General features: G+C 42.5%; 1 protein-coding gene across 1 annotated transcript in view; it reads left to right on the top strand.

Moving 5' to 3' along the window:
- The window catches only part of FNDC3B (fibronectin type III domain containing 3B), a 183,196-nt gene that overhangs the window by 89,617 nt on the left and 71,120 nt on the right, over positions 1–22,459 (top strand). Inside the window, exons 4-6 of the mRNA XM_058031468.1 lie at positions 1,375–1,451; positions 8,786–9,029; positions 9,945–10,229. Of these exons, the coding sequence (XP_057887451.1) occupies positions 1,375–1,451; positions 8,786–9,029; positions 9,945–10,229 (606 nt within the window). The remainder of the gene's footprint in view (positions 1–1,374; positions 1,452–8,785; positions 9,030–9,944; positions 10,230–22,459) is intronic.

Genomic DNA, 22,459 nt, shown 5'->3' on the forward strand with positions numbered 1-22,459 from the left:
AAATAACTGGATAGAGAAAACAAACCAAGATAAGAGGGGGTAAAAATAACTCAGATGGATTCCTGTGTGTAACTTGGATTTTGGGAGGAGGGAAGTTCTGCTGATTGTACCAGAAGCAGCAGGAGTATAAAAATGCAGATGGAGAGGGAATGACTGCTAATTTAATGTGGACTGGTTTTGCTGATATCAGACAACAGACTGTGACTCAGTTTGTTGTTGGAGGTTTCATTAGATGAGTCTAAAATTTAGGAGCAGTCACTCCTACGGGCCATTGCATCCCATCTGTGCCTGAAGTGCTTCATATGTTTTAGTGTTCAGCTTCCTTCCCTAGAATGTGATATGGTTGGGAGATGTTGGATGGCTTCTCCATCAGAGAAGGTGATGGAGTTTCCTTTTGTGTTGTCAGTCAAAGCTGAAATGCAGCTTGCAGTGACAAAGAGCAGGGTCCTGCTGAGCTCCTCTCAAGAGCTGGACCATGGGGGCAAATGGGCTAATTAACAGTTCAGTGTCAGATTTTAATATGTAATAAGGAAGGAATGAAATTAATTTTTCTTTTCCAAGCAGTAAACTCTGATTGCAAACATCTGTCTGATGTTTAGGGGGTTTGCTTTACTGACTGCTGCATGTGATGTTCCCAGAGTTAATGGGTGGATCAGTCAGCAGTTGAGAGAACTATTTCCATTTTATCTAGACACTTTCTTTTAGCTGTGAGGCTCCATTTCCAGAAGCACAGTGGTTATGGCACTTGCTTTGTTGTACTTGTACTCAGTGCCTCAAAATGGAACTTGCATGTTCAGGGCTGGATTTCAGAGTGGAAACCATAAGCTTCTTGCTTGTATAACCACATTCCAAGGTTAGTCTGAATAGCTGAGATAATGAATTTGGTCTTTGTGCATTCTTAAATAGATAGATAGTTTTTCACATATGTGACTTTTCTCTTTTTTTGCTACAATTGGACGCTTTCCTTGGGAGCTGCCTAATTCCAGGCTACACAGTTTCTGCTTTGTTCCCTGCTCCTATGTCTTTGACAAGAATAACTTAAACAGAGTTCAATATAGGAATTGTGGGCTGCTAAAGAACATATTGTGTTACTGCTTAATGCTGTATAAGTTGATCAGTGGGTAATATAAAGTCTATGTTCTAGCTGTTTTATGATGAAAATATTATTTCAGCAGAATATATGGTAAAGTCATTGAACAATGATCTTATTCTCAGAATGATGGCACAAGGCATTTTCCATATACCAGAAATTAGTGGAGCTGCTCATTTTGTTATTGCAGGCTTCAAAAGTAAAGCTATTTTTAACCTTTTCTAAGCCATCATGCTATTTTTTTAACTGAAAAAACTGATATCTTGTTACTCTCTTTCTGTTAGGACCAGCAGAGGTTCCCATGATGTCACCCAATGGATCCATTCCCCCTATTCATGTGCCTCCTGGTTATATCTCACAGGTATGCTTCTTGAAGAATTAATACTTTTATTAACAAAATAATAAGAATTTTTAAATGTAAAAGCAAAATCATTGGTCCACATGGAGAAATCTACTTGGTTGAAGTTTATTTAGAAATTTTAATGAAAATGGTAATACACATCTTCAGGCCTCATGCACTTGACTGATAGTCACCCACATTTACACAAGTGACCAGGGATGTGCACCTTCACACCCTGGTGTTTGGGGTAGATTTGGGTTTGGGCACCTGCAAAAGCTCTGCACACAGACTGAGCCTATAAATGCAGCTTGGATTGTTTGTGAGAGGGGAAGAAGTCCTTGGTGTTGGCGAATGCCTCAAATTCTTGTGTGGCAGTCAGAAAGGGGCAGGAGACCATGGAAGTGAGAGAAGGAGCCACTGTAGCTGTAAAATATGCAGTTGATCTTCAGTAGCTTCCCAGCAGAAATCCTGCAGCATACCAAGAACTGGGGGTTTTGGTGTGTTTTCAAGAATAAATGGGATTTAACTACCTATTTATGGAAAAAAAAAATGGAAAAGGTTTCACAAACTGTTTAGGTTTTGGAGCTCTTGAGCAGCTACTGCTCTTCTGTGTAAATAACCCCAGATTACCAGTCTGTTCCTTCCATCTTCTGCAAAGCTTGGACTCTTTCTGAGGTAAGGAAAAAAACCTAAAAAAAACAAAACAAAAGATTGATATAAGGCGTAACAGCTGTGATCAATACAATAAATCAAATAATGTCACCATTTTCTTGAGACCTGGACCAAAAGCTTCCTTAAAAGTACACAAAGTATTTCAGATATCCTTGATGAATAGCTTAAGAACTCTTGATAGATATAGTTTGGCATCTTGTTAAGCAGAAAATAGATGATGTCCTGCAGTCTCTTCCCCTCCCCAGGAAACATGTGAGCTTGTGTAATTCTGAAAAATTGTGGATGGCGTCATGCTTAAATCCCACAAAATACTGCAATCACTCTGTGGTATTTTGACTTCTGAACAGAGTGAAAACATGCTTCAAGTGAGAGGGAATTTGTTAGCCCAGGAGAGAGGGCAGGATGTCAGGGTGGTCCTCCTGCTCCTCAGCCCTCCCAGGGGGAGTGGTTGGAGTTCTGAGACAGCATTTGCTGCTTAATGCTCCTCAGGGGCTCACCTAATTTAATAGACTGGCCCATGTCACGCAGAGGTTTATCTGAAGATTTGTTCTTCCTTTGCAATAACTTTTAACACCTTTTTAATATTAAAATGTTTATACCTCTCCACCTCTGTGCTGAGATAAATGGTTGGGTATAATTGGAATGCTTTCCAAACCAAAGGGGTGAAAGTCTTCCAGCTGTATCTCTGTCTGAGCTCAGTTCTTCTGTAAAGCTTTTTGTGGGGCACCATAATAATTCCACTAAAGAAGCCTTTAAGTAGTTTCTTAACCAGAAAAAAATCCAACCAAAAACCCTCTTCTGAAGCAGTTTTTCCAGGGAGCTGGAAATACGTTGTAAAGTTATAGGGGGAAACTCTGTATTCTGCACTTTTCTGCAGTGGAATGTGTGTTCTGCTCTGTGGTGAGTCTCTTGCCTTTTTAGACTGCTTCATATTAACTAGGAGTTGAAAGTCTGCAGTAATGAAACTAGCTCTTTGTTGTAATAAATGTCTCTGCCTTATTTGCTCTTGCTTTTTTCTATTGCTTCAGAGTTAAACCCAGTCTTTTATGATAAACAATTAGAACACAACCTAAATTTAACACATCAAGGGAAAGGCCATAAAGCAAATTAATGCACTCTAGGATATGAATCAAAATATATTTGATTTTTTGGTTTGATTTGTCCCCAAAGTGTACATCTAAGAGTCAGGCAGACTGCAATGCCCCTGCAGAGAAGCAACAGTGCCTATTAAAAAAAGGCATGAAATCTTATTTCCATTTTGTTATGCCAAGCCTGTGTGAGCTGTGTTAGCCCTGAATATTACATGAGTTATCGAATGATTGCAACCCTGGATTAATGTGGTGCTTCATCACCTCTTTGGAAAAATTGGCAGCAGGATGTGAGCCCTGCAAGGTCAGCCCCACTGGAAGCAGCACAAACACAAACTCTCTCTCTAGACTTCAAGGACCACGTTAATAATTGTGACTAGAAGCTGGGTTTGTTGATGTTGAGGAGATGTTCCCAATGATGAGGCTTAGCCAGGGCAGGAAATGATCCAGGAAAATAATAGAAAACAAAGTCCTGTTCAAATCTTTGATGTTATGGTTTTGCTCTCAAAAGACCAGCTCTTGAAAGAGCCAGAATTTTGGATTATCTTTTCAGCAGACAAACCTCTGTGCACCCCTGGCAGATAGGAGCTGTCAGATCAGGGTTCATGTCCCTGCAATTCTTTATGGGCTAAGGGTTAGTTAAATATGGACCAGAGGAGAAGTTCCTTGCTGTGCTCCTGGTGGACAATATCTCTGCTGTAAAAGTTGGTTCTGGAGGGTGACATGGCAGAGAAATCTGCATTAAATGTGTGGGATGTCAACTTTTTTGGCTTCAACTGTTAAGTGAGATTAAGGATTTGAAGGCTAAGGTGTTAAATTGGGGGACATCCTCATGGGTTGTTGTTCCTACTTTTCAGTGTTTATCTGGGAGGAGAGGAGGAGGGTTTGAAGTGCTCTAACCAGGAGAACTAGAAAAATTAAAATACCAAAAAGCAGGATCATTAATGTGTCTGTTTAGTGCTGCTGGCTGAGGACTGCTCTCTCTGAACTAAATCTGGAGCAATTCCTCTTGAATTTGAGAAGCTGCTTGTCTGTAGTTGGACAAAAAATTTGGCATGAAACTCCACTTTTTATTTTATTTACATGTTTGTTAATATGAGCTCTCTGCCACAGAAATTTTAAGGCTAAAGGACAAATTTACTGGTTGGACCATGAGGTGCACATGTGTTGAAGAGCCTCCACAGGGTTTCTATGGTCTGAAGTTTTCCATTTGAGCCATGGTCCTGCAGTTCAGTATTCCTGCACCGAGCACAAGGCATTTCACAGAACTAAAGCATAACTTCTGGAAAGAGGAATGTCTTTAAATGACATTTAAAATGGCAGAAAAGTTATCCCATCCTTGAAAATCAGGATTTTGGTCGTGGGTAGATCCTGTCCCCTAGGAGAGGTGTTCTTCTCCAGAAGCATGTTTGGCTAGCATCAGGTTTGAGTGATAATCTCCTTGGTTTTGTGTGGCTTGCTGCTCACAGAGCTGCTCTGGGGTTCTGTAGGCTGCAGCCAGTCCTTTAACAGGGTGATCCTCAGTAAAGCTCTGAACAGGAGGAAGGTTGTGCAGATCTCATGTGGAGCAAGGCATGAAGTGATGCTCCTTTTGAGTTCATGGGCTCTGGTCCTGAAGAACTGTATCATTCTAGATTTGAATTACCCCAAAGTGCTTTGCCAGCATTCTAGATGTTTATCTGTCTATTTTCCACACGGAAGGTATAGATGTAATTTGGTTTTTGATTTAATAGTGATGGATTCTGAAGATAGTGATGCAAACTTGCCACGACTGGCGTGAACTCGGATTGGCATCTTTAAGAAATTAAATGAATAAATAAAATGTTGACATCCGAGTGCCTCGTGGATGAGCTCATTCTGTACTGGTTTTGGGTACAGATTGATTTATGAATGAAGTTTCAAATTAGTTTATGAAATTTCTGAAGTATTGGTTGTAGTCCACCCAGTGGCCATGCTCCAGATGTCTTTGCTGAATCTAACCTATTAAATTTAAACTAAAATAAGGGTTGTTTGGGGTTTTTTTTGAAAGTGGAAATTACTTGCATATTACCATATAAACTCATACAGTAAAGGTGTGTTACAGAATGAGGGTGGTTGTTTCTTTAACTGGATCTCACAAAATACAGATGCAATTTACTTGTGCACAATTAACATGCCTTTTTCCTTACAGTGTAATATTAAAATTCAGTGGAGAAAAATGAGGCAACATGGAGCAGTGTGATGTGCTTTGAATACATGAATTATCTCTAGTTACTACAGTGATATCTGCGCTGGAAAACAAATAACATTTAAAATGGCATTCCCCAAATGTGGCAACCAATGGGGGAGGCAGTTTTATTGTGTATGAGTAATGTTAGCCCAGACAGCCCTGAAAGATCATCACCTACCTCATGTAGCAATTAAGCTCCCTAAAATATGGGAAAAAAACCCACACAGAACTATGCTATAATAGTATTGTTATTGAGGTGGCATGCCACTTACACCAGCAAGCACAAAAAATACCAACAAAAAACAATTTACCTACTAACTGTCTGAAAAAAACCCCACAAAATAATGGAAGTTAATCTCTAGGTACAAAATGACCAGAGATGTTTGTTTTCTCTAAATACAAAGTGCTAAGATTAGTAGTAGCAATTACTTTTAATATTCCCATTGGATCTAGAGACCTCAACAGGGATTAGGATTTTGATGATGCTTGGCACTGAAATAGAGACAGTTTAGCATTTTCGAGATGAATTTATGATCTTTGTGACAAATGGTTTTACGCAGATACAAAAATTGCAGATTTCTTCTTAAAATAGCAAAGTTGAACCTCTCTGCTAAGTTATGTTTTTCTCATTAATGGATCAAAACTGATTTTATCTATCTTTGATGAACTGAGTGTTGTCTCTCAGAATGGGACTACTACAATCTACTCACTGCAGGTTTTACAGATCCAGGGGTATCTCCACTCTTTTATAGCTACCTGATGCATATAACACGTAAATCAAATTACCAACTTTGATTTGTTAAGGACAGAGTAGTGTATTTAAAGATTGTGTGTGCAGCTTCAGAAATGTACGTGTATATCAATAATTCCTAGTTTAGAGAGAAAATGCCCTGTAGGATTGGGAAATAAAGTGGGTTTTGCAAGGTCCCCTGTGTTTTTGTGCTCATTTGTAATGTATTCACGTGGAATAACAAGAATGCTGTCAGCATTCAAGGCCTGGGAGGAAACAAATAAAAGATATTAGTGCCTTGGCTTTTCAACTGAAGTAATTTGGAAGGTTGGCTGATCCTTTGAGTTGGAGTAGTTGGTGGTTGTAGGTTCCTCCCAGCAGAAATTTTCCATTCTATCCCCTCATCTCTGGCTTCTCTCAGTCCTGTTGATATTTTATAGCTTCATCTAGCAGGGCAATTTCATCAAAAAGGTCTTTGACAGGACTCTGAGCTTTCCTCCCTGCTTTATAGATGATAGTTCAGGAAGCTGAATCCTAATAATTTAAAATATGGTTTACATTATGTGCTGCTCAGTGTACAAGCTTTCTGTCTAAATCTGTTCCTTAATATATTCATCTTTCAGCAGAGCACAAAAGGCACATGTAGCTGGTCTAGATGCAGAGATAAGAGCTTGGAGTTGGCTTTGAGACTTGGACTAGTTAAAGCCACGATGTAAACCTCTCACATCATGGTGTAGGAACTTGCTCTCTCAATTAAGTTACATCATAATCTGAGTCTGGAGTTAAATCCAGCATTTCTGTGCACAGTCCTTGATAAATAGTTCTGTTTTTTCAAATATGTGCTAAACGTAAAGGATTTTCCTCTTTTCCAGGTTTTAGAGTGCAGGTTTGAGACCTGGCAGCAGGACAAGAGATGCTGTGGAGCAGAACCAGTAGCAGAGATAGGAAGCATGAAAATGGAGCAGTTGAAAGGATGTGATAGTCTAAATCTCTGAGATTCAGCTGTCTTCTGAGGACTCTGCAAAGTCTTTGAAATTTAAAGCTGGCAGCTGACAAATTGCTTGTGGAAGTCGTAAATTCTGAGGGTAGAATCAAGTATGTTAAGCCAAACAATTACTATTTTGGTTACTCAGCAAGCAACACATTTTTAATGTGAAATGTTACTAGTGACTGAATTAACTTTCTATAGAAAATTGTCTTGTGTAGAGGCCAGCCAAGCCACAGGAATTGTGTGTGCATGGTCACCACATCCCATAGCTAACAGGCATAAACGCACAGACCCTGAGGGCACACATGGCCTGGGGCAGGAGTTGGGTCAGCCACTCCTGGGTGGATTTTCCCCTGTGATTCCTTGCTCAGCTGGTGCCTGGGGCAGGAGCTGCTGTTTGCTGGAGCAGTTTTTCTGCTTAGGGCTGTGGGCATTGCCCCAGGGCAGGGCTGGTGCTGTGTGGCACAAATAGCAACCTGCCTGTGCCATTCCTCTGCTCCAGGGTACAGATTTCTCCTTATGGTTTAAAGACACTGGGATGTGATGGGAGCCTCTGGAGTGTGGGCAATCGGCAGCAGAGTCTCTTCTGCTGGTGCTGTACAAATGTGGGAATCAGCTGAGAGTGGCAGCATCCTGCAGCAGGTGCCTCTGGTGCACGTTCACTTACCTCACACAGCATATTCATCACAGGTACTGCTCCATCTGCGTGCCATCAGTCGGTTTAGAGAAAATGAGGCTCTCAGCAACCTGTTTGTTGTATGAAATTAAATCATGCTTCCTTCATGCTTTTTTCCACCTCGTCCATGCCAGCATCCACAGTCAAATGGCTCTTACGTGGTTGTATTTTTTAATTTAAGAAATGGCAGAAGTTTTTTGGATGAGCTTCAAGAAAAGCTTGGTTCCTAGGTCTGGATTGAAATTTGGCTGGTTGACTGTTCTCCAGAAATACAACTCTGGAAAAATTATAACCTGAAAAACATTTTTCAGCCTAAGCACATTTCCACCTTCCTACATCTGTTTTTACATGCTTTGCCTGTGGTGTTAGGGGCCAAGTTATGCATATCCCAGAGCTGATTTGTGTGGATGTATAGAGCAGCTCTGTAACAGAAACAAACCCCCTGCCCTGTGATTTGTCCTGAGCAGCTACCTGCTATGAACAGAGCAGCTCCTTTGCAAATGTAGGCCAGCACAGCAGGTTCCTGCAGAGTACATGTCTGTGTGCACACACACAGCCTCTCCACAGCAGCAGTGCCAGCTGCTTTCCAAAGTGTTGCTAACTCCATTCTCAGGGCGCTGTCAAAATCCGTGGTAGAAGTGTTATGGGCAGAATGTAAGGTCAGTCCCAAAGAGAATGCTTATTTTGGTGCTTTGTGTTCCTTTTCCAATTGTTTTCCTCCCTAAATGCAGGTTATTTATTCTGTCCCCTAACCCACATAGTTATCACTAGCAGCACTACAGCTCCCAGTGATTACTGTGGATATCTGAGTCTCCAGGAAAAGCCACATCACCACCACGGTCATTTCTGCTGATATTAATTTTAGAATTGTGTTTATTCCTGAAGCTAAAGCCCATGCCCAGCTGTTTTGCAGCGGGAGGACGAGCTGTAAACAGTGCTGTTTCGGAGGTGTGCCTGTTCCAGACGCTGCTAACGTGCTCCTTTCTCTGCAGGTGATAGAGGACAGCTCGGGCGTCCGCAGGGTGGTGGTGACGCCGCAGTCCCCGGAGTGTTTCCCTCCCAGCTACCCCTCGGCCATCTCGCCCACCCATCACCTGCCCCCCTACCTGGCACACCATCCCCACTTCATCCACAACTCCCACACGGCCTTCTACCCTCCTGTCACTGGACCTGGGGACATGCCACCGCAGTTTTTCCCGCAGCACCATCTTCCCCCAACAATATATGGAGAGCAAGGTGAGCTGGGAGGAAGGGGCTGGGACTGGCCTTTCACACCTGTGTTCAGCAAGGTGTAAGGGCTGGGGGAGCCAAGAGTAGGAGTGGGGTGGAGAACTTTGAGAGTGGCTTTCTTACATGGATGGAGCCTCCTTTAATATCCTGAGTGGGATGCTTTAGCTGTGAGTATCCGTTTTTAAAGACAAAAATGTTTTGGGCATGATATTTTTCAAGGTTCACACTCAAGGTGAAGCACAAAAAGGAAGACTGAATTATAGAAAAAAATCAGGAAATACTGTGATCCCTGCAAGCTGACCTGCCTTAGTTTAAGACAGACTCATCCTTGGAGGGGGAAGTGGGGATTGTATTTAACGAAGTGTATCCAAAGAATGTACATGATATTTGTAATAATTCTGAAACTTTTTTTTGAGATTGTTTTAATTCCCAAAGCTTCTACTTCATGTTGCACTCCTCTCCTTATGCAGCACAACTGACACGATTGTTAAGTCTGTTTATACTGGGAAGTTAAATTGCATGTAATCCAGGGTTGGCAGCTTGGAACCAGCACATCTCAGCTTGTTCTGTCCAGTCAGGCCCTGAGGAAGAAAATGCTAAATTGCTCTGAGCTTATGAAGGCTTTTTCCAAAAGATCAGTTCTGTCTGGATTTTTGCTTGTAATCTGTCCCTGAAACACAAAAACTGAAAAGGAAGGGAAAAGCATCAGCCTAATAGCAGTATTTTACACATGCATCCAAAGTAAAATTCTGTCATCAAAGGAGCATAGTTAATACAAAAAAAAAGGTTTTCTTTTAAAAACCTCCGGGAACATCTGGGGTAATTTCATTTGGAGATAACCAGCAATTTGTTTTTCTGGGAGGAAAGCCCCTCAGTTGTTTTGTTGTTCTGAGTTAACGCGGGTGAACCGTTCCGTTTCAGAAATCATACCACTATACGGGATGTCCAGCTACATCACCAGGGAAGACCAGTACAGCAAACCACAGCACAAAAAACTCAAAGACAGGCAGATTGACCGCCAGAACCGCCTGAACAGCCCTCCCTCCTCCATCTACAAGAGCCATATAGGCAGCTGCACCACGGTGTACAATGGCTATGCCAAGAGCCACAACGGGGCCAGCAGCGGCGGCGGGGCAGCCCCGGCCCTGAAGAAACCGGAGCGCAGAGCAAGGAGCAGCCCAAAGTCAAATGAACAAGACCCACATGGTAAAAAAAAAAGAGGGCTTTATTTATTTATTTTTAATTCCTTTTTTATTGCACCTTTCCGGCTTGTGACCTCCTCTGTGTGGATCCAGTGGCCGTGCCAAGAAACACTCCCACCCACGCGTTAATACGGTGTGAACTTAAATCCCAGCGTTGGGCTTGCTGGGCTGTGTTTGTTTTGTAAGGTGAGCCCAGTGCCTCCCCATCTTTTGTGACTGCTCCCTTGGTAGATGCTGTATAGAAGAGCATCATTCTCTTTTTATCTGCTGGAAGCAGAAATGTGTTTTATGGGTGAGGTCTCGGTTAAATTTTGCTTTTCGGAGAGGCATCTTGGCACTTCACAAAAAACTTCATCATGGACAATTGAGCTATAACCAAAATTTGACTACTAGGAACCACTATTTTGCATATCCTAGGTTAACCTGGTAAAGTTACTAGAAAGTTTAGAGGTGATGACTGAAAAACCAAGGGTTTTTTTAATGTGAAAATTCAGTGAAAGTAAGATTAGTTGAAAACAGAACTGAGAAGAAATTTCTTAATGTTAGCCATTGGAAATAGTGGTCAAGTAAATCTGGCTACTTTTGAAATAATTTTCTTCAGCATTTTCAGAGACTTGCCATTTAAAAATTTAAAACTTTGGATAACAACCCAATGCTTTACTGTAATCAAATCTCATTTATCACAAGCCACTCTGCCCACAGCAAGTTCTACCTAAATTCAGTTTAGTAACTTGTTATGATCCCTTATTCCTACCTGTCATTCTCCTCTCTGCTTTTCTCTTTGCTGACTGCTGCAGCAGCTGCCTGAACAAACTTTGATGCAGTAACCAAAGCAGCATGTCCAGGATATTCATATGTAGCACACTCTGAAATATCCTGAGTTAATTGATGCATAAAACACAGGTTTTCCATTACCTATCTCTAGTGTATATTTATACGCCTCTGTACTTTTACCTGTGAGACATAACTAAAAGAAATAGTTACAAAAATTAACTGTATCAATAGCCAAAGAAGGGGAAAGAATGCTGCTGGCATGATAAGGAATGAGGATTTGCAGACGTGCTTCAGGGTCTTTAGAATTAGCAAGGAGCTGTATTTGGGAGTGCTGTAATCCAACAAAATGAATCACTGCATTTGACTTTCTAGTTTATTTCTTGCCAATCAGCTTATGCAAACTTTAGTGTTCTTATTTATGTTTAGGTGTTTCTTTGAGGTAGAATACATGGGGTGTTTGAAGCTTGGATGTAAAAGACCTGGAAAAAGTATAGTCTTTCAATTTCAGTTCAGTTGGTACTGAGTCAGCCTGGCTGATCACTTCTGAAATAATCCAGAAATCATTTAAAAGCATCTTATCTGAGTGTTTCCTGCAACCCCTGTGTTTGTCTTATTCATTGCTTTGGACTGGTCTGCTGTGCTGCAGCTGAAGAGCACGAGGGCTTTTAAAATGCCAAGAAAATCAGTGGAGTCAAGGCTACAGCACATCCAGTCCTGTCAGGCAGAGAGTGCCTTCAGACTGGGGACAGCAAGGGATGGAGTCCTCCCCCAGCTCTGGAAAAGGCCCTAACAAGAGGTTCTGCAAATAAGCAGCCCTTGTCCCACCCTCCTGCCTTTTAAAATTAGGTTCTCCATCTGCACCCAGAAATGGCAGCCCTGGAATTGATTCAGCTGCTCTGCAGCAAGTACGTGGCCAGGGCAGGAATGGGAGAATTGTTTTCATATTAAAAGGAAAAAAAAAGATACAGTGGGCTCACATGTGAGGTTTTTGACATTGGTGGATTATTATAGTCATCCATGCAAACTTAGATTTCTGCAGAAAGGTCACAGGGGTTTCTTAAAGGCTCCCATGAGGCAGCTCCCTAAAATAAAATCAGTTCCCACTTGATATTTACAAGCTTCTAATCATATCTGTTGCTTTATATTTCTCTTCTCTGTTTCTTCTTTACTTATTTGGGGATTTGTTGATTAATACCTGACTAACCTGGCCACACAGGTAATTAGGGTGAGAGTTAACAGCAGTCTGGGCACAGTTGCTAATTGAATATATGCTGCTAAGTGACAGTTTTTAGAATAGCCAGGAAAAAATGAATGTGTCAGAAGCAACAAGTAGCAAAGGAGTTTAAACTTGCAGGTTTTGTGTATGTGTATCTGTTCAGCCTGCTAATAGTTAAAACTTGATGGTGCTGTGTGGCTGCTTCCAAAATTGCAGAATAGCCTGGAAAACCTATTTTTAGCTACATAAATATATAAAAATGTGTATATACATGTATAAAACTTGTGGATAAATCTTTATTTAGAAAACCACTTAACCAAAAAACTCTATAGGAGAGGAGTAGGAATGTATGAATTTGCAGTAAAACTTGGAATAAGGTGAGGGAGAGCTGGAGCTGAGGGCTTTGTTTGCGTGGATTTTTGAGTTGGGATTGTGATGTGCTTGATGGCCTGTCATTTGCTGTCTGGCTGTGGGGTGTGTGTGCTCCTGCAGTGGGGCTGGCTTCTTTGGGGTGTTTGGATGATGGAGCAGTGCTGGGATCCAGCTGCTGGCAGGGCAGGGGGCTTTAGGAGCCCCAGACACAGCTGGAGCAGGCGCTCGCTCAGGCTCGGCTCTGCTCGCTGCAGAGGACAGCCTGTGTCAGTACACAGTGCTGCAGCCTGGCAGTGATTGCTGTCCTTAGGGATTGGGCTGGATGAAACGAAATTTGGGAGCTGCCTGAGTGCTGGAAGTGTGGGTGGGAGCTCTCTGCAGGAGCACCTCTCCCTGCAGTCCCAGCTGCTCCTGGGCTGATGCTCAGAGAGGCAGTTGGAGTGTCTGCTTTAATCAGCAGGGAGAGATGATCCCACACAGGGGATTTGTGACAGGGAAACGGGAGTTTCTGTTCTTGGATCTGCTGCCCCTGTGCTTAAGGTGATGCTTGTCCTGCTCCTTGCTTTTTGGTAGTGATTTCTCTGAGGGCTGTGTTCCTCCTTCCTCAGCACACCCACTCTGCTGGGGCTGGGCTTGTTGCAGGGCTGCAGGAACAGTGAAGGGGATGGAATACCTTCCTTATCAACACAGAATGAGAGGGTTGAGCCTGGGGAAGGGGGAGACCTTAGACCCCATAAAGAGGTTACAAGAGAACTGGAGAGGGGCTTTTGACAGCGGCGTGGAGTGACAGGACAAGGCAAATGGCTTTAAACTGAAAGAGAGCAGGGTTAGATGGGATATTGGGAAGGAATTCTTCCCTGTGAGGGTGGGGAAGCCCTGGCACAGGGTGCCCAGAGAAGCTGTGCCTGTCCCATCCCTGGGAGTGGCCAAGGCCAGGTTGGATGGGGCTGGGATAGTGGAAGGTGTCCCTGTCCATGGCAGGAGCTGGAACAAGAGCATCTTCAAGCTCCATCCCTAACCAATCTGGGATCATGTGAATTATATTGAAAAAAATGTCCTGCATACAATGTAAGGACAACTCAACCATTTTCCCTGAAAAATCACAGTATGTGTGATAGTTAACTTAAAAATTTAAAAAAAAACTTTTTTCCATGCAAATCTATTCTCCGATGGAAAATTCTGCCATATATCAATAACTTTCAGCTTCCTTCCAGTATTAAAAGAAGGAAGGGTTCCCAAAAATCTGCTTCACCACTCGTAGAAGAAATGAGGTTATAGATCATCAATTCTGAATGTGATCAGTACTGAAATTAAGTAAATTACTCTGGATTATTGTTAAATTATTGTTCAGTCACACCTCCAGTTGTGGTTCCAGCCTGTGCACCTCTGTACTCTGTACAACATGATGGTACATTAAAAATAAGGTTTTGCTTCTATAATGCCCCCTTATCCCAGGGTGGTTCTCTAACAGCAGCATCCTATTTTTACTAGGAAATTCATGGCTTCAGATTGGGGATATAAGTGCAATTCTGACCTTTTCCATTGACTGCATCATGCTGTGTTGGGTGGTGCACTTGTAAATAAAGATTTCTAGTTATGTTGAAAATAGGCTGGTTTAAGGCAAAAAAAGGGAAACTGATTGCTTATAATTGACTGAAAATTTACCAATTTCTCTGAGTGTTTCTGGTAGGATGATGGATGATGTTTTGTACAGGTAGGATGCTTGGAGGTATGATACTAGGATTCTGATTTAAAATCCATATTGGAGCTTTTCCACCGAGCTGTTTCAAAAACTGAATGGGACAGGAGGGAGAGCAGGGTTGGGTTTTTTGTGGGTTGGGTTTTGTTTTTTTTTGTAAAGGAGCCTTGCCATGTAAAAAGAGCTGTAAGAGGAAATCCTGTCCCATTCATGCTGTCCTTTATGAATTTCAGTCTGAGTCACTTCCTTCTCATGCACTCAGTGGCTCCTTCTTGGCCATGCAGTGATCTGGTAGTTCAAGAAGTTCTGTGTGTGGCTGCAAGTGCTGTGGGAACATAAGCAGTTTTGAGCATTCTGACAATGCTTTTTGACTATTTCCTTATAAAGCATCTTTTTTTTTTTTTTCTCTCTTCAAATGAGATAAAATCTTTTTTTTTTTTTTAATCCTTTTTGAAGTTTGAAGAGCTTAAGACAGCCAAAAGTAAACCACTTGAAGTGGGTAAAAGTGGGAAGTGGGCAATGGATTGTTGTGTGCATCCTGTGCGGGAGCTGGGTGCCAGGACAAACAGACCCAGCCTCCAGGCTGCTGTGTGCCATTGAGAAAGTGTTCCTAAACGAGGTTTTATCCTCATTTGAGAAGATCTGGCTTCAGATCAGCCCTTCTAGCCCAGAGTGTGAGGAAGATGATGCTGAGGAGGAGCCTGCAAGGTTGAACACATCCCACACGCTGCTCCTGGCTCCTGCCGCAGCACCCAGAATTCACTGACCTGGTGTCTGTGAATTCACTCAGTTTTGAAAAGCACATCTGCTTTCCCAGTGAGAACACTGAGTTTGGTGTGCACTTCCCTGCTCTGTGGCGTTGATGTGCTTTTTTCACGTGGAGAAGGGAGGAGAAAGCATGGGAATCAATTGACAGTTCAAAGAGCTGCTGCAGACTATTGACAGATCACAAACTTCCACTGTGTACAAGCCTCAGAGGTGCTGCTTTCCTGTCGTGGAGGTTTTGTAAATCTGATTTTGTAGCAGTCTCCAGCTACTCTGAAAGATGAAAACCACAGCTTCAAATTGCTGCTGCTTGAAGTTTCTCAGGAGATGTGGGTGATAGCTCTGTGTGCTCATTTCTTTGAGGGCAATGCATTGGGAATACACAGAAAATGGGCTTGGCAAGAGCACCTCCTGACAGTGGTGGTTTTAATTTGAAAACATTTTAAAGTAAGTACTTAACTTGGCAAAGCAGAAGTTGTGAGGTGAAGAAGTACCCTGAGATATCCCTGAATGGGGAGGGATGTGCTCTGCAAGAGTGGGTGAGGGATGAAAAACCGGAGCTGAGGCGTTCTTGGTACAGCCCCATCCTGTTGTCTCTCAATCTCCCGTGTAACATTTAAGTATACTTAGGAAAAAGTGTGTTTTTTTCCTATTTTTTTAACTGTATCAGGTTGTTGTTTTAATCCAGAGCCTGTGAATTAAAGGTGAATTGTAGGAGCTGTGATTCAGTGCAGACAGGAACAAGGCGAAGTTCCTCTTCTTACTCATTCTAGATCCTGTCAATTCTTTTCTATTTTGGTCCTGAATCCATTTTGCTTATTGAGTCATACATTTATCTGTGCCTGTATATCCTCTAGATTTAAAAGCTTAGAAGAGTAGTTTCATCACTTTTGATCCATGTAAACTAAGAGGCTGAGAAACACTGGCAATACATGTAAATTTAATGTTCTTTTAGCTGGGAACTGATGATTTGGTACATGCTAATAGACATTTGTTATTTCATTGTAGAAATGTTCTGCAGACAAAATTGGTCATAAGTGTTTTTTCTGCTGATATACAAAATACCCCTATGTTAAATGCAGCTTCTCTGGTGTCCCTAAATGTACCTGCTTGTATAAAATAAGGAGTTTCAATAAGATTGTCTCCTGAAAACAATCTGTCAAAACTGACACAGTGATTTTATTAATAGCACTGAAAAAAACACACAGAAGAGTAAAATACATCTGTCAGGTTGAGTGAGTTTTAGTATTATACCAAATAATGCAACATGAAACATAATATTTAGTGGAACCAGAGACGTGTGAAATCTTGAGAGGATAGATCAGCATCAAACATGAACTCTAAATGGTGTTACTGTTCCTACTGCATTTTTTTAAGTTTTAGCCATTAATACTACTTGTCTGAATTCTTCAGACTTATATCTCATTAGAAATAGATTTTTTGTTCTGTTTTCCTGTAAGTTTTAATGCATGAGAGGAAATAGGATGCATTAATTAGGGCACAGTCTGAACTTGAGAAACCAATGTTCATTTGTGACACCCAGAATTTCCAGTGTGATATTCTCGTGCCTTGACCTTCTCTCCCACATCATGACTGAGCTTGTGCCTTTTGTTTGTTTCTATTTGGAAATATGCCTGCTTCTTCAACAGTCTTTATCTTTGGTATTTTCTCTAAAATAATGGGCTGTGAAGTGCCTGTTCAGGCAGTAAACAAAGTGATTATGAGTGTCAGATATGCGTTGTGTACCAGCTTGAGCTCCATTAGCTGGGCCACACAGATTCTCACCAAATAATATTTTTGCCTAATAGTCACATGAAATAACCACTTAAGTGAGCTTTATATAGACTGATGGCTGTATTAGAAACACATTGCAGGGTTCAGGTGCAGTACATTCCCAAGTTCTGTGTGCCTGCAAGAGTTTATCCAGATCAGGCCTAATTTGTGACTTTTCTTCAGCAGAAAGAATGGCTGAAATGTTTATCCAGCATGGCTGAAATACACTCTGTTGGGGGAGAGAAACAAATCTGTTTCCTCTGCTGTCTTGAAGCTTAACTTAAATCACGGGGGCTTTGATGGAGAAGGGTAAAAGCTAAATATCACAGATGGTGCTGGAAAGCAAATCCATGCCCAGTGCCCTCCCTGCCTCAGCTTTGCCCAGTTCCAAACCCAGCAGTGTTCTGCTCTGAGCTGCCTGGGGGTTCTTCCTTCCCAGGCATCTTGACCAACTCTTTCCCAGAAGTTGCCTGCGTGCAGATAATTTCCAGGAATTTGCCGGCCTGCGAAATCTTGTCTGCATGTGACCAGTCACAAACAGGGAGGTATTCTCTATTCTCTCTTCTCCTGCTGTATACACACTGCAGGAAACAAACCCAGAGTTCATGGGAAGCCTGAGTGCCATGGCAGTCCTGCCTTCTTCCCCAGCCCAGAGCTCTGCAAGCTGGGAAGGGCTGACACAGGGAGGGAGGGAGGAGATGCACTCTATTTTTATGCACTTACCTTGAAAGACTGAAGAACCAGCTTCACAACTTTGGCACCAGAAGTTGTAGATAAGGGATTCTCTTCATCAGCTGAGTGGGAGCATCTCCTAATGTAATTGCGCAATATTCTCCCATGTCAGCTGTTTTTAAAGGCGAATGGAAATGCCTCAAACTTGGTTTTGTTCAGGCTTTTTGTACCTGAAAATGCAAAGAGAACACCAGGGCAGTGTGGATACAAATGATTCAGCATGGTTTTGAGGTGCTCTGAGAGCCGGTGGTCTGGGCATCCATGGCTCTGAGCCATCCATGGGGCACAGTGGGTCACCACAGCTCTGGCTACACTTTTCAGTCTCATCACAGCAGCTGTGGCAAAATAAATCTCATTAGAAGCTCCCTAATCTTCCTAAGTGTGCCAGCTACAGGAAACACAGCTCTGGGTCCACATGTAGGGCACATCTAGTAAAGAGTGAGGGAATCTGGCTCCAGGGCTCGTGTTTGACCTTATTAGGGCTCATAAACCCTTTTGGCAGTGGCTGGTGCTTTACCTCAAAGCCGTTTTTCCCAATCTGATCAGTTTCTGTAGGCTCTCATATTTTTATTCCCATCTGCTTTATCCCTCCCTTGCCTCGTTTTGCCAGCAGGATCTCCTTGGCAGGGCGAGCTGGCTAAACTGTCTGCTCCATCATTTATCAGGAAGTCAGTGCTGAATGATGTAAGGCACAACCTCTTCCCCCAGAGGATCTTCATATTATCTCAGGAATTTGCAGCTTCTGCTGCAGCTGACAGTCATATCCAAAAGACTGAAATCCGAACCTTTTTCCTAGGAGTTTACATAATTTATGGATACCCACCCAACAGCAAAAAAAAAAATTTTAGAAAAGCCGTACAAAGTACATTTTCATCCTGATTAAATGCCTGTGACGGGGAGAAGAGTTACACCAAGATCTGAGAGCCTCAGAGCAAGATAAGCAGTGTATCCTCACCAGTTAGGAGGAGATAACATGGACCACCGACAAAGGAAGGGAACTGTGATTCCCTTATTTGGCAATATCTGGGACATGGAGCCAAAAGGGACAGGGTATTTATAGGGAAGAGGTAGAACATTTCCTCCCTCCAGACTATAAAAAACAAAACGTGTTTAAGTCTAATGATTTAATGAACAACACTTATTTGTAGAGCCAGATGTTCTGAACAATGTCCGTCTGTGTTTCCAGCTGGGTTTGCAAAGGTGGTGAAATGAAATTTCATGTCCTCCTGAAGTTAATGGGATTTGTTTGCTCAACTCTCTTAGGCTGCGCTTCAAACCCCATCGGTTACTCCTCCTTTTCTGAGGAAGGGTGGAATTTCATTTCTGAAGTTTTTGTGACCTTCAGTATATTTGCTTTTAAGGGGAGGAGGAATCTTAATGCAGGGTGATGCTTTGAGTGCTGCAGTTAACAGAAAGGTTAAACTGTTCTAAAATGAAGCAGCCATTTCAATTTTCTCCAAGGTTTATTATAAAAGATGTTGTCCTGAAGCTTGAGTTTGGTTTTTGTGTTGTTTTTTTTTTTTTCTTGTTTTTCTTTTCCCCTCTAAGGAGCTGTGCTTAGAAGCAGCTGCTTTGATTTACTGCAGTTCATGTGACTTGTCCCTGAATTTCATCTCAGCAGTGAAATCCAGAATGAGCTGAAATTCCTGTAGCTTTGTTGAATCCTCCCCAGCAAGCAGTAATCAGGTGGCTATTTCTGTGAAATGTTTTAAATATTTGGAAGGCTTCTTAGTGGTCAAACTGATTGTGCCAATGTCCAAAATCACATTTTGGCCTTGTCCCATACAGGACTGCTAATTGCCCATGCACTTCCTTCAGCTCACTAGTATGAAGTTGGTACAGACATTGTAGATCAGGTTTTTTAAACATTCTTGAACTCATTCCTCCCATCTCAGGCATGAGAGGGCACAGATAAGATTACATCAGCCTTTTTGACTTTTGCATTTTATAAATTTAGCCCCCAAGTCTTTATTAAACGTTCTGTTTAATATCCTTCTAGCTCATATAGTCATAGTTCATCCTTCAGACATGACTGCAAAACAATTTAGGCTGGGATTGCTTGAGTCAGTTGATTGTCATCTGTCATGAGGAAGATAATTTATTTCTGTTCTGCTGTCAGTCTGGAGGTGTTTGGGTTGATTTAAAGAAGGGAGGGGAAGCTCTTTGCCTTCCCCCATCTCTGAGCTGTGGAAAGAGAAAGATGTTATTTGGTTTCTGGGATTACTGTGATCTCCTCCACCGCTCATTGCAATTTCATTGTACCATACTTTTCACCTGGAAAAATAGGTCAGTAATTTACATTGGTGACAGAAGAGCTTAGATTGGGGTTCATTTGAAGAATGTTGTAACTGCAGCATCTCACTAGGTTGCCACTGAAAAATCCCAGTGCAGGTTTCATGAAAAATCTTTGCCTTTCTAGCACCATTATTTGGAATGGTTGTATTACAAAAAAAATTTAAAAGCCCAAACTTTTTTCCTGTGGAACCTAACATCTTTTAAAGATGTGTAAGTAGTGCATAGAAATAAAATTTCTGCTTTAATGTAAATGCTTGGACAAAAATCAAGAACAGTGAAAAGGTGACACACTTTTTACTTTTATCCAGTTTTTGGGCAAGTTTTCCCTGCTTACTTTCTCAGAGGATTAATAGCTTGCTTTGCTGTGACTCTGTTCCTGAGACTGAAATAGTGATTATTGCTCAAACCCAGCATCCCACAACACTTTGCATTGCCCACCATGAAATCTAAAGGCATTTCTTCTTTGATTCCAGCAAGGTTGAGGAGTTGTGACTGAGGGCAAAATTTAGCCTGCAGTTATTTTCTTGAATTTTTTTTTTTTTTAGTTCATGATGGGTTCTGCTGTGCCTCTGCAGTGGGGAAGTGCTCTGCTGCCTCCCAATTGTTGCAGCAAACTCGGTGGCTTTGTGAGGTTCACTGCCAAGGAAGTTGTTAATTTTGGCTGAGGAGCTCTGTTTAATCCCTAGCAAGTTTGGAACTCCTATGGAGTCTGTTTTGGCTGTGCTGTGTGATTGTTTTTCTGTGCAAATATGCAGTTCTGCAGGTTATTTTGCTAGTTTTGTGTTTGATCAGGAAAATGCTCTTATTGTGTAATAGGCAGATTAGCAGAGGGTTTTATGGCCAGAATTGCCTGTGGTCATATTTTTGAACATCAAGAAGAAGTAAGTTTTGTTTTTGTGTTCAATACTGGTGCCATTGTCCCCTTACACTGGGGATGGTATTTCGGAGAAAAATATTTCCTCACTGGCGTGGGGCAGGATTTAAAAGGCGCTTTAAAATGGCACTCTGGAGAGTTGTCCCTCTGTTCTTTAGGGACTGTGCTTTCCACCTCAGTTATTGGAGGGTGCAGGACGTGGTGTGACTGTCCCAGCGTGGGACACTCAGGGGTGACAAAGCCACACCTGTGCTGGGATGCAGAGGAGCTGTCAGTGACCCAGCTGGGAGGAGAGGACCAATCCTTGGTGCTGTCAGACTTGTGCTTTTGTCAGTGCAAGGAGGAGTGGTGAGCCTCCTTTGCTGTGTGTTCATGGTGCTCAGGCTCCTGCTTTGCCTGGCTCTGGCAGTCAGGACTGAAGGGAGCCTTTTCCTTTGGAGGGGAAATCTCTGTAAATGTAAATGCCAGGTGGTGTAATTTCATGGCTGGTCTCAGACATCCTTTTGAGCCAGTTTCACATTTTAAGAAGCATGGGTATCTCAGCCATGCTCTGACCATCCCCTGCTCCTGTTTGAGCTGGGGAAGCCTCTGGAGATTTTCTGGCCATGTCACCTGGGGCAGCCTGGGGTGCTGCTGACAGCGAGGTGCAGCTCTGCACAAGTCACATCCCTTCCTGAGTGACCACGGGGTTCCTCAGCCTGGAGAACAACCCTTGAGTGTGGCAAAAGCTGGACAGGCTGTCTCAGGGAATGAGGAGAAACGAGAGGGACAAAGCATGAAGCAGCACAGAAATAAATGGAAGGCATTAAGCATAAGGAAATTCCATGCATCCCAACTGTTGTACAAAACTCTGAGGAGTGTGAAGAGCATCATTGTTCCTCAGAAAAGGTTTAATGTTTGTTGGCCAAGTTTGTAGTGAGAAAAAAGCATCAGCCTTCTCCCTGGAAACTGGGAGTCAGGAGCTCCAGGAAAGTTTTCGGAGGGACTTTCAGTCTCTCTGTCAAATACTTGACCAAAAGATGGAGGGGTGGGCACTGCTTGGTTTATCTGCAAAGCTTTTGTTGTCTTCCCAACCCCACATAGCGTGCCCGCTGCTGTAGCAGCATAGCAAGAGGGAAGCTGCCGAAAATAAAAAGAAAAAATATTTTGACAGAGAAAAGAAGCTAAAGCAGGTCGAAATGATGAAAAGAGAGCGCTCCAAGAGGAGGCCCTGTGTGTAAGTGGTTTGTTGTTGCAGCAGATCCAGCTTGGGCTTCCTCTGTTGCTGTGGGTTATGTCATTGTTTGGTTTGGTGTTCCTTCAAGCCCGGCCAGCTGCAGCCATCCCAGTGCCCTGCCTCTGTTATCTGCTTTGGGAGACGCACAAAGCGCTCGCTCACCGTGGCACAGGGATGTGCTGGAGATGGGGGGCTGCTGTGTTTTACTAAGAAAGCCTTTTCTGCCTTCTAATGGACCAACTGCCTGCTCACAGTGGGAATTCGCTCAGATCTCCAGCCAGTAAAGTAGGAGTTGTTTTTGCTGTCTTCCAGCAGTAGCAGCGAAGAAGCAGAGAAAAACAAACTCAATGTGTCACTTACCCTCCATTTGTCCCTTGCATCCAGCCTTTTATTTCCCTTGCTGGTTGCTACTGATCTTATTTTCCTTCCTCCATCCCAATGGAAAACAGATCCAAACAATAAGGGGCTACAGGGAGGACTGGATGCCCTTACATTTATTTTTAAAACGCTTTTTAGCC

Source organism: Melospiza georgiana, chromosome 10 (assembly GCF_028018845.1).
Source record: "Melospiza georgiana isolate bMelGeo1 chromosome 10, bMelGeo1.pri, whole genome shotgun sequence".
Lineage (NCBI taxonomy): Eukaryota > Metazoa > Chordata > Aves > Passeriformes > Passerellidae > Melospiza > Melospiza georgiana.